Source organism: Gambusia affinis, linkage group LG07 (assembly GCF_019740435.1).
Source record: "Gambusia affinis linkage group LG07, SWU_Gaff_1.0, whole genome shotgun sequence".
Lineage (NCBI taxonomy): Eukaryota > Metazoa > Chordata > Actinopteri > Cyprinodontiformes > Poeciliidae > Gambusia > Gambusia affinis.
The window spans coordinates 21612165-21626390 of NC_057874.1; the positions used below are offsets into that span (position 1 = coordinate 21612165).

At 36.6% G+C, this 14226-nt stretch overlaps 1 protein-coding gene across 1 annotated transcript; it reads right to left on the reverse strand.

Annotated features, from left to right (window-relative positions):
- Positions 1-294: 294 nt before the first annotated feature.
- LOC122833823 (NADH dehydrogenase [ubiquinone] 1 alpha subcomplex subunit 4-like 2) lies at positions 295-10091 on the reverse strand. The gene is made up of 4 exons (XM_044121737.1): positions 9831-10091; positions 5398-5483; positions 2459-2522; positions 295-1441 (listed from the first exon to the last, which is right to left on the reverse strand). The coding sequence occupies exons 1-4, from the start codon at positions 9870-9872 to the stop codon at positions 1385-1387; spliced, it is 249 nt and encodes an 82-aa protein (XP_043977672.1). The 5' UTR covers positions 9873-10091; the 3' UTR covers positions 295-1384.
- Between the last annotated feature and the right edge of the window lie 4135 nt (positions 10092-14226).

Consider the following 14226-nt stretch of genomic DNA (forward strand, 5'->3'; position numbering starts at 1 on the left):
TAATGGTAAATGTATAAAAAGGATACCTTTAGTTTGGATTTATTCATTCACATTGTTTTAACGATGAGAAATAATAATAGTTAAAAAAAAAGTAATCGAAGTAAAATTTAAAAAAGATCTTTTACCTTAAAGCTTCTATTTTTTAATACATATATTTGTGTCTTGGGGAGTGTCGTGAAGGTCAGTGGGCGTTTACTGCATTTTTCTCTGTCCTACTTTCTGTCAAGCTTTCAAACAATAAAGGTCACCAGCTTTTATAAAGTTATGGCCAAAAAATTAACCACGAGATTCATATTTTCATTTATTCACATGAGAATTTTATTTAAAATTTACAAGTAAAATTTAAATTTGTAAAATTTTTTCATATTGAAACTAAAAATAGCAAGTCAAATTATTTCTTAATAAACATCTTTGATGGCATTACACCAAACATTGCCACTAAACTCTGCTGAGTTCAATCTTAAGCAGTTTTTGCATGTTTCCACTGGTGTTTTGAGGATTTTATTTAGCATTGAGCTCCAACTGTTTGAGGTTGGAGAGGCTCCTTGCCATAACCCTAATCTTTCGCTCCCTCCACAGATACTCTTTCAGTTTCAAGTCTGATTGGGCAACACCAAAGCAATTATATTGTTCAGAAGAAACATGTTGATAAAATTAAAAGATCAGTTTAAACAAACATCTACCAGGGGGAATAAATAATTTTGGACTTATCTATGTATAAACCCAAATTGGCCACAAATTCGAATTAATTTCCGATCATTTGCTCTTTTCTGTGGAAGGAAGTCATGCTGCTCAAAATATGAACACACTACAAATGTAACTGACTTCATCATAAACTGAATACTACAGGAAATTATTAAATGGGCATGTGGCACCTGAGACAGACAGAGGAAATAATATGTTTTAATCAAACTAGCATTAAAATTGTCTGATAGAGCATATGTATCGGTGAAGCACAGTCAGGAGTAGTCATTGAAAATTATTGGTTATTAATGCTGAATGGTGAACTAAACACTATAAATACAACAAGCAACATAATTAAGCAAATATACATTGAATTTATTTAGATTTTAATAAAGAATTATCATTGTAAATGAAATGTGCAGAACTCTTAATGTAAAGGTAAAGGTTGTTAAAGCACAGGTAATTTTATACCATCTTCTGCAAACATCATGTGATGAGTTGAATGTTACAAAATATAGCAGATCACTCTAAAAGTAGAACCATCTTTTAATGTTTTTCTTCTTTGTATTATTTGCTCAGAGTTGACGTAGCAGAGGTACACACAGGGTTACATGAGCACAAAGTTTTACATGAGGTGAGGTGACAGCTGTAAGTGGAGGTCCTCCTGAACTTGGTGCCCCTAGACGTGCCTGGAGGACCTTTAGAAGTCGGGTCTGTCCTTCTTCAGGCTCTTGTAGTCTGTGTTGACGGCAACAAACTGTGGAGGGAAGGTGGAATACATTTAAATCTGCTTTGCTTAAATTAAATTAATCAGCGCTGTCTTCAGCAGGGCTGAAGAGGGATCTTAAAATTGTACAAACATGCTCGCACAAACATAATTTGCAATGATTTTTGTAATTTTTCTCCCCCAGATTCTCACCCGGTACAGCCTCACAGCCAACAGTTAGGATAGATTACAGTCATTTTTTTAAAAACTGTTGCTTTTTTATTGAGCTGATTATTTTCGCTGCATGTATTTTTCATGATCAATCAAACAGTTCAAGCTTCTCCCCTTTCACTCCCCCATCCTCATTATGATTATTGTTTAAACATTGGTGGAATTTCAATGCTCGACCTTTGGCTTGCTAGTGAGAATTAAACATGTTTTGTCATGACCTTTTGTCTGCAGTAACTTTTATTCCTCTGGCAAGAACACCTACTTCACAAAACTTCAGAAAAGTTATCTTTCCTCTAAAATCACATCATCTACATCAGTGCAAATCAAATGGTTTGGTTGATCTCTTTCTATTGAGTGGCTAGTGTGTTCATTTGTTTCTTATGATATATCTTTCCTTGCAAAGTACTACGTAATGCCTCTTGAACTTTTGCGTGTTTTATTGCAAAAAAACAACAAACCTCAGTGTGCTGGGTGGGACAAATATATGAAGCTGAAAGCTGCAAATAAGTGACTGTGTACTATTTTCCTACACATAAAGTCATAATAATTTACACTGATGTTTGCAGTTGTAACTTGGCAGAATGTAAAAAAAGTTTGAGGTGTGCTTAATTTTTTGAGATCATATTTAAACAGACTTAATATGAAGTTTGTTTAAACAGATTGTCTTGTGATAATTTGCTAATGCTAAATTATCTTACTTTATTAAGGAAAAAAAACAATATGCCCTTGATGTTTGCTAGATTTTATGTGACTAATAGAGAGCCAGTGGTGGTTTTGTCAAGATTAGGATTCTGTGAACAGGAAAGCAGCTGTAAATTGTGAGATGGGAATTGTCACCTTGTACTGATAGGTTGAATCGAGCTTGTTCCAGGGCTCAGGGTTGTTCTTTTTGTCCCAGAAGCTGCAAACATGGAACGATTCACAAAAAGAGAAGAAAGGAGAACAAACTATAAATGTAAGAGGAAACAAAAGAATGGGTGCAGAATAAATAAGGGCAGAATTACAAGATGTCAAATAGTGTATCAAATAAGGAAAATGAAAACAAAGGAGAAGAATGACAGAGGCAAAGCGAAACTCACAAACTGAAGGGAGACAAAAGTCAGGAGAGAAAAAAAGTGATTATGAGATGAAGTCAGCCCAGTGAATTGGCAATCCTTTCCCTGTTCATTAACCAAAGTCTGGATTTCACAGCACTCCAGAGCGACAGTCCATTCCTCCACTTCCCCCTCCAGCAGCATATTACGGCGCCAAAGCACAAACAAATGGGGATGGCAGAAGGAGCGCGTCTGTCCCCCTGTGTGTCCATTACAACAAACACTGGGCAGCCTGAGAGGGAGGCAGCCACTGACCACAGCACTCATCACCAGCTGGTGATGAGGTCAGGCTTTATGGCTGACCCTCAGAACAAGAGGTTCTGTGTGGCCTGAAATGGGACGTGATCTATCTACATTTACTCTACGTGAGTGGTCACAGAGTTCGCTGCAATTGGTGTGGCTCTGGCACACAAAATTATAATTTTTTATTATTATTATTATTATTTTATCTTTACTACTAGCTTATCATTCCATTTTTAAAAAAGATCATTCCTGAGGCTCTGTTTGAAGGATCATATGAATTTAATGTCTTAACCCGAGGAGATAAACAACTATGAGATGAAATTACTATTGTAATACTATTTTAAAAAACCCGATCACAGTTGTTTATCCAAATTCAAGATTTGTAAATCTTTAAACTACTTTGATTACAGTGAATAATTGATACGCAGTAGAGGTTTATTATTTGCAGTGGAGGCAGAAAGCCGGGTGCCACCAAGTATCTTCCTGTGTAAAACACTTCAGTGTTTCCACACACACCTGTTGTATGTGCATGATGTTTTTCATTTGAACTTTATTTTTATCATTATGTAATATAGTGATCCTACTAAATTTGCTATACAAAAAACTAGTTGCTATATAAAATGTTTGTCTTATTGGTATCTTGTAAATGGATGGCGCTTGGCAAAAATCCAAACACTTACTTTTAAAATTCATACACTAATTGTTGTTTCTTGTTTTGTTTAACTTCAGTTTTCTTGCAGCTTAAAACATCTAAAGCTTTTTTGATTCATTCATTGATTCATTGATGCATACTTAATATGCGGCAGGTGTTTTAAACACCATAGCAGGTTCATGCACATGTAGTATAAAAAACTTCTAAAACATAACTTTGTTTTGTGTTTTAGAAGAAGAATGTGACGTATCAACCTCTTCGTGTTGAACTCAGAACCCAATCAAATTTTGCATATTTCCAGCCACTTGTTTTGAATCTTGCATGTGTCGACTTTTGACAGTAAGATAATTAGAAACATGGACCCAGTCCCATTAAAAATCCTCACGGTGTTCCTCATAGTGTAAAAAGAGGAAAAATGATAAAAGATTGTCAAACTTTTTCCTCAAAAACAAAATCCATGCTACTGGACTGCAAGGAAGACATTTGTGAAATCTGTCTACTGCCAGATGGGGGAGACAAAATTTCTTCTTAGTCTAAGCAGCTCTTTGTGGATTATGAGCTCAGCTTTCGGTGTGTTTTGCTGAAGAGGCTTTTAGTTCACTTTTTAATGACTGCATAACATTTGGACCTAGATTCTGCTAACATTGGCAGAATCTATTCTTCCATTTTATTTTATGTAAACTTAAATCCTGTGTTGTCAGTTACTTCATGATCCCTAAGCAAAACATTACCACCCCCCTGCTTTTGAGTTGGCAACTTTGCTAATCTATTAATTTTTTTTTTCTTTTTTACACAGCATGTGTTTGGTAATGGTGGCCAAAGAGCTGCATATTGCTCTTCTGACCTACCCAGATGTTGCTGTGCACACTTCACTTGCTTTTATGAGAAAGTTGGTCAGCTTTCCCGCTTGTGATTATTTTATGTTGTGTCAGTGCTGCAGTGCAGTGGTCCACCTTTGTCGGCTAAAACCAGGAGCTTTACAGTTATAAGCAAGGAGCATAACAATATTACAACTTCATGATTTGGTGTCCTAACATAACAAGTACAACGTCCTCAACATTTATAGGCACCTGGGATAAAGTTCTTAAAAATGTAAAATAAAATGAAAATAACTAAATACTAAATTCACATTTTTAATGTAGCAGCTTAAAGCATTTTTTTTCTAAAAAGCCACACTGCCATTGCATAAAAAATTTATTAAACTTGTTTTTTTGGTCAAAATTACAGGTGACACACTTGAAACTCATGTCAGTACTTACAGAATATGAACTTACTGACACATTTTAAAATGTACCTTATTTTTCTAAGAATTTTAGCAATCCAGGATTTTCCTGCCGATACAAATAATGTGATTCTGATACCTACTTCTCTCAGCCCCTCTTTGAGATGGAAAAGATTAGAAAACATGCTATTCAAGTTAGGAAGATCTTTTGAGCTCATAATACGAGGTGCTTCTCATTGCATCGTCGGTAAAAATGTTGCTAAAGCGTCAATAAATTACGGATGTTGCGATGACTTCCTGAAGCCGCGATTTCAGAAAGACCAGGTTCTCAAGAGATAGAGGCACAATTTTAAGGCATTATGTAACTACTACTATGTAACTTTTTAAAAACTCATATTTGATACAAATAGCATTTTTACAACTACTTAAATTAACATAGTTACTTCATTGTGCTATAAAATGATGCTGTGTGGCTGGAAAACACATAATACTGCCCCGTTAAAGTTTGTGGTCGTTTGGAGACAAATTGCAGCAGAAGAAAATTCACTACACCAGGCAGTCTTACGTGACATGGGGCCCTCTTGCCAGACGGATCAGGTAGAGCGTGGCACCTGAGATGCCCAGAGTCACAAAGAAAAACTGAGGGATTAACTGAAGACAGGAGAGAAAGGACAAATTAGTCTCAGACCATTATGACACATGTCATAAGAATAGTTCATCACATCACTCCATTGGCTATATGAACATGCAATTCTGTGAAACCCATACACCCACATGCATGCGCGCACGCATACACACACGCACGCATACAGGTAGTTATTATCATTCTTCTTTCACCTCTCGGTGCCCTTTTGCATATGCATGAAGCTCAGGCCATGTGCGAGGTTGCTCACTGTCAGCATGGGTTGAAAAGGCAAGGACACTAAAGAAGCAAGAACCATCATCTGCACGTGGGTGTGCGGGCGTGTGTGTGTGCGTGGGTGTGTGTGTGTGTGTGTGTGTGTGTGTGTGTTTGCAGCACACTTTCTTCCTATAACACTATACCTGTCAGATTGAGCAAAACACACACTTTCACACAAACTCAGTAAATTTAGACACTACTGTCGGCAAATGTGTGTGCAGAGGTGCTGACTGGTGACTCAGACGGGAATTAAAATGAAAAAGCATGTTAAGGGGACAGGAGGATTATGTGATTTGTCATCTTAAACACCTAAGCTTAGGTGAGAGAAACCTTAAACCGCGCTGCATCTATTTGTCGACACTTAACTGCCTTATATTTCTTGCCTGTTTTTACCATGCACGAATCAGAGGGAGAGCCGCACCGCTGGCGAACATCTGTTTGCAGCACACACAGATCTAGTCAAGCTGTAGAGAGCTGACAGTTTGATCAGGTTGAACTGAAGGATGTCTCTACTCAGCTGCATCCAGACATCTGTACTCCGCTAAACGCAATGCCACTCGCCTAGTTGTTGATTAGAAGGATGTCTAATGATAAAACTTTAATTTTTAACAACATTGAAAGTTCTGGTGGATACAGCAGCATTCCCTCAGGTACACAGAACCACATAGGACTGCTAGAGGAAACGCTTCTCCCAGAAAGGAAGGGACATGCTACAATAACCTTTACTTTACAGTCACAAGAAGGAAATTATTCCAGAGTGTTCCCTTAATACCAATGTGTTTAAAGTTATACGTATATAAATCTTTTCATGAATAAATCCAACTTTTTACTGTTTGGCTTAACCCATTTCACAGTGTTACCTCTACTCCTATTCAAAGATTAAAACTTTTCCCTGAGCCCCGTGTTCATAACTGTGAGGGCTACAGGTCAAAATACACTATATTACCAAATGATTTCACTTGTATGCCTCCTCACACAGATAAGCTTGAGTAATATCCCCTGTTAATTCATAGGGTCTAGCATGATGTTGGCCCAATCTTTTCCACTAAAACAGCTCACACTCTTCTGGGAATTTCTTCCACAAGGTTTAGAAATGTTTCTGGGAATTTTTGACCATTCTTCCAGAAGAGCATTTATGAGGTCAGACACTAGAGTCAGACAAGACGGCCTGGATCTCAGTGTCTCCTCTAATACATCCCTGAGGTGTTCTCCTGGGTTGAGGTTAGGACTCTGTGCAGGCCAGTCAATTTCTTTCACAACAAACTTGCTCATTTATGAGTTTCTGGACCTCAACTTTTGTACTGGTGGCCAGTCACCATGGAACAGAAAGGGGCTCCACACTGTTCCCCATCTGAACATTTACTTTCACAGGAACTAAGGAGCTGAGTCTTGCAAAACAGTCCATCTCATCTATTGGATTACTAGAAGGAGATGCATGATTTGTGGCTCCAAAGAAATTCTCTCCTCTGCTTTAAAGTCCAGTCAGCGCTTCACAACACTGCATCTGATGCTCTACATTGCACTTCCTATTTCACCTGCCTGGCAACTGATGCCACTCTATCAATTAATCAACCATGTTTACTTGTTAGCTACATTTCAGCTGCAAGGCAGTTCAAAGTGTTTTAAGTCATAAAAACACAAAAATAAAAAGTAATAAAAACATCATGCAAAACATTCATTGCCATCATCAATATACGTCACATAATATGCTGGTCAATGTTCTAATTATAATAGTTCAAAAGCAACTCTAAGCAGGTGTGCTTTTAGTCTTGATTTAAAGGAACTCAATGTTTTTTCACATGGACTACAGCTTTATGTCTGAGTAGCTATGGGTTTGATTGGGACATTTAAATTCAATGGCTTGGTTGCTTGAATGAATCCCTTTTAATAAAGAGCATCTTCCTGTATGAGACAGTCCACCAAGATATAGATGTCATAAATAATCACACATGCTCTCAGTTTAAAGTAGGAAGCAAGCTGTTTCAAAAAGTTTTGGTAATCGTGCAAACTAAAAATTAGTTCCCTTTCATTATGAGCATAAATATCATATTAAATTTGGGATTGTATTGGTGTCTACATAAAACCAAACTTTTGGCTTTTGTCCATAGAGGACAACATTTTGCTATTAAATAGCTCCAATTTAGTAAATTTGAATTTAGTAAATTAAATTGAACTGAAGTAGCTCAATTTAGTTTACATTGAGCTAAACTAGACTAGAGTTCAGTTCAATTTACTAAACTGAGCATAACTTAATTTACTAATTAAAACACATAACACAGATTAACATAGAATGATGCTTTTAAGTCTTTATTTCTGTTATTTATGATGATTTTCAACTTACAGCCATTAAAACCATTTAAGTACTTGGATCATAAGGGCAACACAGTTCGTTTGTTTTCAAAAGGTACTTTTAATCAGACAAATGAATGTCATCACGTGCAAACTATGTCAGGATATTTTAGCTCTAAGTGGATTTTTAGAAAGTAATTTGAGAAACCCATTGTAAGCTTGATTTATCCACTTCAAAACAAGTTCAGAAGAATATTTGAAATCCATCCATCATTAGTTTGTCGATACCCATCATCCATCTCTAAATTCATTTATCACAGTTGTGACTCTTGCAGCACACTCGTTGTTAGGTTGAGCGTTTACTTTTCATATGCAACGCTTATTACTGCTTTGGAACATCTGAGGTCCTGATGCTCAAATAGCTTGTATTTGCTCTCCTCCATACATATGCTGCCTTTTGCTTTATAGATTGTCTTGATCGCACATTCTCTGTCTGCCCATCTGCCCTTTTGCCGTCCATATGTCATCCATCCATCAGTTTGTCCACTGATTTATCATCTGCAATCCATTTGTCTGTCCATAAGCCAGTCATCTCCTCACAGTTAAAGTTATTCCAGGTCCCATGTTTAAACAATGCTCTCATTGAAGCTATCTGCAGAAAATTCAAAGACAATTTTATATATATGCAAAATGTACTTTACGATGATTAATTTGAAATTACCACATACGAAAGTGTTTTATTTTAACGTTAAAATCGTGTGGGAAACCCTACTTTTAGTGTAAAGCATCTCTACAGACTCCATGACCTTGGAAATTGGTTCATAGAGCACACACACACAGGCACACTGTGCGCTGAGTGCAGAAGCATCAGCTCTGTCATCGCCAGAGTAAACACAAGCAGCAAACACACACACATACACACCGAAGCAGGTCACCTTTGATCTGACACATACACACAAACAGGGACCAAATAATGAAGACATGCTTGTGTATAGGAAGTCATCTAGTGCATGGTTCTGATATCTTCACACTGAGCCACAAACTGAGAGGTTCACCTTTCACCATCCAGCCTGACCAATATAGGAAGTGTTTTATACTCGCAGGGGTTCGATACTGTTGCTGCCCTTATTACTTTTCTGGTGTACTGCCAAGCCAGCCCTGTCAGTCCATGAATTTGGGTCACCCTCAGTATAGCTCTGAGGCAACAGAGGAGGAAAAAAACAAGCGCACACAGCTTGTGTCGTCCTTTCTTCTTTTTATTTATTAAGATAGTAAAGCAAATTAAGAAGCTAGGGAAATTTTGTGCTGTCACAGTGCTAGTTTCAAACATTTTAATGTTATTTTGGAACTCACACTCAAAGGTCTTTTAAGTTTCCAGAGCATCTGAAGCTTTCTGTGTTGGGTGTATTGCATTTTTTTAAAAATTCTCATTAATGGGTGTTGTCATGGCAAAAAAGTGTTGGAGAACTGGATATTTGTTTCTCTTTGGCAACACCACTAGCTCATACATTTAGTAGTTTTCTTTGTCATATTTGCATTATATTGTAATATATTTCAAACATTCTATGTTAAGCATTATTGTCTTTGTTGCATATTGTTTTTCTAAAAAAAAAAAAAAAAATCCCGTAAATGAAAGAAACAGTTTTGTGCATAAAAACATTATGCCTCCAGTCCATACTGCTTGTCTATACTGCATGCATTTATCCAATAGTTTTAAAAATTTAAAAATCTTTACAATTGTGTCTAGAATTGTAATTCATTTCTCAGAAAGAATTAAGCTTCAACAAATAACATGTAATCCAACCTACCCCTGGATGTTTCTTCGCATGCTGAATCATGTCCTTAATCATCTTTATGATTCTTCTGAAAATGTGTCCTCCTTAATAAAAGCCAAACCACATAAAACGAGGAACCAGCTATTAGTCACTTACTGATGACTGTATCCATGTGAGATAATGCCTCTGTGCAGATTTATTGAAATAGTTTTTTGTTGGCTGACGTACAGTTTGTCCCCCAGAGCAGTGAGACCTGTTGCCAGTCTCCCAGCTGTCCTGCCTCCCTCTCTCATAAGAGAGAGGGTCAGAGGCGACAGGGAGACAGAGACAGAGACAGAAACGTAAGTCCTAATCCTGATAATCACATCTGTTCGAGGCACTGTATGTTTCTACTGAAGCTCATTCAAGCTCTCTGTGTTCTAAACCTTTTCTTTTTTGGTAATGAAACAAGTGCAGAACAGTTTGTTATTGTTAACCAGTCACTGTTTGTATGTATTGGTACTGCTTAGAACTTTGAAATCATCCCTCTGGAGATGCTAGATTCTGCTATTTTTATTTTTTATTTTTTTTTTGCAGTGCATCATGTCAACTCTAAGGAGGAGTTACACCAACAGCCAGCATGTCCCTTGGGTCCAGACCTTTGTAGTGAGCATGATAATGGCAATTGATCAGTCAATGGTGCTGCACTTGCAGATTTTAAAGGTTCCCTTACAGCCCTCTGCAACCTAATGAACCTAATGTAATTAATACCTTAATGCTATGCAGGGTAAATTGCACAACCTACTGCTGTTCTTTACTTAAGGTAACTGCTGTGTTCACATCATTTATCATGCTTATGTGATGAGTGCAGAGTCACTGTACTTTATTTGTCTCACATCAGCATGATTTTATCTTAATTTACAACCAAAATCTTTATTCATAAAAGTCTTGGTTGTAATGAGACAGCTGGTCTGTCACATAAAAATTTTATTGTATATGACAGACCAACGCAAAGTAGTTTCTTGATGAAAGTTGTTCGTCAAGAGGTTCATGGTAACTTTGGTCCCTCTGACAGCAGAAATATTGGCAGGAAGACCACGAGTATTTAAAAAAAAACCAAGAGAAATCTTTGTAGTTTTCCACAAGCCAAAAGGGGAAACAAACGGTTTGGGTTGCATGAAAATATGTGGAAGAAAACTACAACTCCACATCAGTGTGAATACCAAACAATCTCCAGTGTGAAACATGGTGGTGATGTAAATGCTTTTGGAGGAGACAGGGTAGGTGGTCAGATGATGAGATTATGGGTGGAGCTAAATATAGAGCAACACCATAAGAAATCCTGTTAGAGGCTGCAGAATACTTTACCTTCACCTTCTAGCAGGACAGTTTAATCCAGTTGAACTGGTATGTAAATCTCTATATAATTGGTGCCAGCAATTCACAAAAATGTTGTCTTGAGGTACTATGCAAACAGGTCATTTGAATTCTATCATACATAGATCCTAATTAATCCTTGTTATCAAACAGGGCATTTTGTTCAGCTCATTATTTAAGAAGTTTGGTATATAATCAACCCCAGGCAGGTTGCATTGAGTCATTGACAATGACTCTAAACATACAGGCAGAGATACCAAAAACTGGTTTAGAACAGAGTGCTTTTATGTGCTTGAATCAATCAATCAATCAATCAATCAAATTTTATTTGCATAGCACATTTCAGCAGCAAGGCATTTCTAAGTGCTTTACATCAAATCAAACACAGAAACACAATGAACATAGAATCAGCAATAAAAACACAACATTAAGTCAAGTTCCGTCATTAAATTTGTAATTGATTACGTTTCAAATACAACTCTAAACAAGTGGGTTTTTATGGAAGTAAATATGTTCTGATGGCACATATTTACTTCCATAGGTTTTTAGTTGAGATTTGAAGGAATTACCCTCTGATGATGTGAATGACCAAGTGTTCTATTCTCTGCATTTGACAGTAGGAATAAGAGGGCAAGACAATAAGCAAAGCCCAGGAAATGAAAAACCAGAAACAAAAAAAGTATGAAAAGGCTTACATTTATAAAATAAAAATATATATGTGAAAGACAAGAAAGGACAATTTGAGGATTCGAATATAAGATTCTGAATATAAAAACAAACAGACATTCAGTAGAGAATCTGAGGCAAGAATTTCTGTTAAGGTGCTCTCCATTTAATCTGACTGAGATTGTATGATTAAAGTACTTTTCCAAAGAATGGTGACAAAAACTGTATTTTTCTGTAAATCCACAGGTGGTAGAGACGTGATAAACAACATACATATGTCACTGTTGAGTTTACTATACCTGCATCACTTTAGATCCCCCATTTTACCCACTTTTAACTCGTGCCTGCTGATTAAGGTTGTATAAATGTTTGGGAGTGATTTGTGCTACGCTGCCTTCATACTATCTTATGAGTCCCCGTAAGTTGTTTTCCCTGATGCTTTTTGGTAGAAAGAATGCTATTTCTGTGTACTACATGTCAAAGGTAATTGGTGTAATTTTTCACCCAGCAAGAATAAGGAGATTGATGAAGGCTGATGGGGAAGGAAAGGTGCTCAACAAAAGAGGTTCGAAGGAAAATGAGATGCATTAAGACGAGAGAGGTGAGAGAAAATGTCGATATGCCTCCTCCATTCACTCATCACTCTCTCTTATTGTTCTCCTGAGCAGATTGCAAACCGAGTGTTTCAAAGAGACAAAATGCAGTATTTAAATGCATTTCCTATTGGTGATAATGCTAAGAGGAAGGGTGGCTTTAATGAGATTTTCTTCTTATGAATTGATATAGCACATTGAAGCTGTCTAGAGTCCTGACCCCACCCTGTTTGCGGTTTCCCATAACCTTCATTAAAGAACCCGGGATTCATCTTTTAGTAAATTGTTTTTACTGCTCTTCAGTCTCTATAGGTTACTTTAAGACTGCTCTGTAGTTCATGTATTTAGTTTTCTGTAAGGCATAACACAGCCTAAAATCTACCAAGAGAGTGGGACCCTGGTTCGTTCATATAGTATAATTTGAAAAGGTTGTGAACAGCTGCTGGATACAAATTGATACGTTGGGTAATATTGATGATAGTTTTATACCTATAGAGTATAGAAGCTATGATCATTCACATAGCTTCTTTGAAAAAAATACTTCTTTAGAAATGTGGATACTGACATTAGCAATGGGAAAACATGTTTTACACTGATTTTGTATTTTAGGTTTGAACAGCTTTGGTGACAGACCAACTTCTTTTGCACAACTTACACACAACAATTGTCTCTTACAGTATGTCATCAAATCATTTTATGAATCAAAAATTAATCCATGGTGGCCATGACAAGCCATTTTGTTTGTCTTAATATATATGTATTAAAAATACATATGGGATTTCTGTATAGCAAAAGATTAATTGCAAAAATTAAAAATTTTAACTTGTGTAATGAAAAATGAACACCTTAAAGTCCCTGACCTAAAAATTTTGATGTTTTAATTTTTCCCAGATCAAATTATAAATTATTAAAAACTTTGTCACATTTTTTTCAGCAGACATTTGAAAATATTTAGTAAGGAAAATATTTATTTGCTTTATTTCTTGGACCTTTCTTCCAACATGCACACTTGGTTAAATAAACATCTGTTGCGTAATATTCCTGAAGGTCGCCTTCTGACCCGTCACACACATCATTAGAGTTTCTATAAATTTTCAACAAGCTTTTCCGTTGTTCAAAGAAACCAGAGAGTAATTGGAGCCACATGTCTTTAGACACATCTGAGGAATACGGGAGGCTTTTTCAAACCAGGTCTGTCACCTTGGACAAACAAAGAGTGACCCAAACATGTGAACCCACCCTGATATCCTCCAGCTAATATATGACTGTACTTGTGAGAAAAACTCTTTGGTTCTTACTTCTAACATGTAAAAATTACAACAATTTTCCTGTCACACAGAAATTTTTTTAAAGTTAAGGCCCAGTAATTTCAGACCTAAAAACCACATTGAGTTTCTTTTACTGTCAGTTTTGTGATTTTGATTATTGTGAAAGTGTCCAGATTTTACACCACGGTGTAAAATGTACTAACCACCCAAGGTGATTTGTACATGTAACCTGTAGTGAGAATGTCAAATTTTGGTCAAATTTCCACTATTTCAGATAGAAAAATCTTTGTCATTACAGTACATTATATTCTAACATACTTTTGAAAAAAGCAAACATATTTCTCTCTATAATTTCCATCCTTCTTGGATTGGTTGCACAACTGGCACTGTTGCCGTGCAGCAAGAAGGTCTTGGGTTTAAATTTTGACCAGGAGTCTCTCTGCATGGAGTTTACATGTTCTCCCTACGCATGCATGGGTTTTCTCTGGGTACTCCAAATTTCATCCACAGTCCAAAAACATGATTGTTGGGTTAATTAGTCTTTCT

What these genes read in the sequence shown, in the direction of transcription:
- LOC122833823 (XM_044121737.1), bottom strand. Translation starts at nt 9,872, where the DNA reads ATGATTAAGGACATGATTCAGCATGCGAAGAAACATCCAGGG. An exon ending in ATGCGAAGAAACATCCAGGG is followed by an intron (nt 5,484 to 9,830) that starts GTAGGTTGGATT and finishes TCCTGTCTTCAG; the next exon opens with TTAATCCCTCAGTTTTTCTT. An exon ending in ATTCAACCTATCAGTACAAG is followed by an intron (nt 1,442 to 2,458) that starts GTGACAATTCCC and finishes TTCCCTCCACAG; the next exon opens with TTTGTTGCCGTCAACACAGA.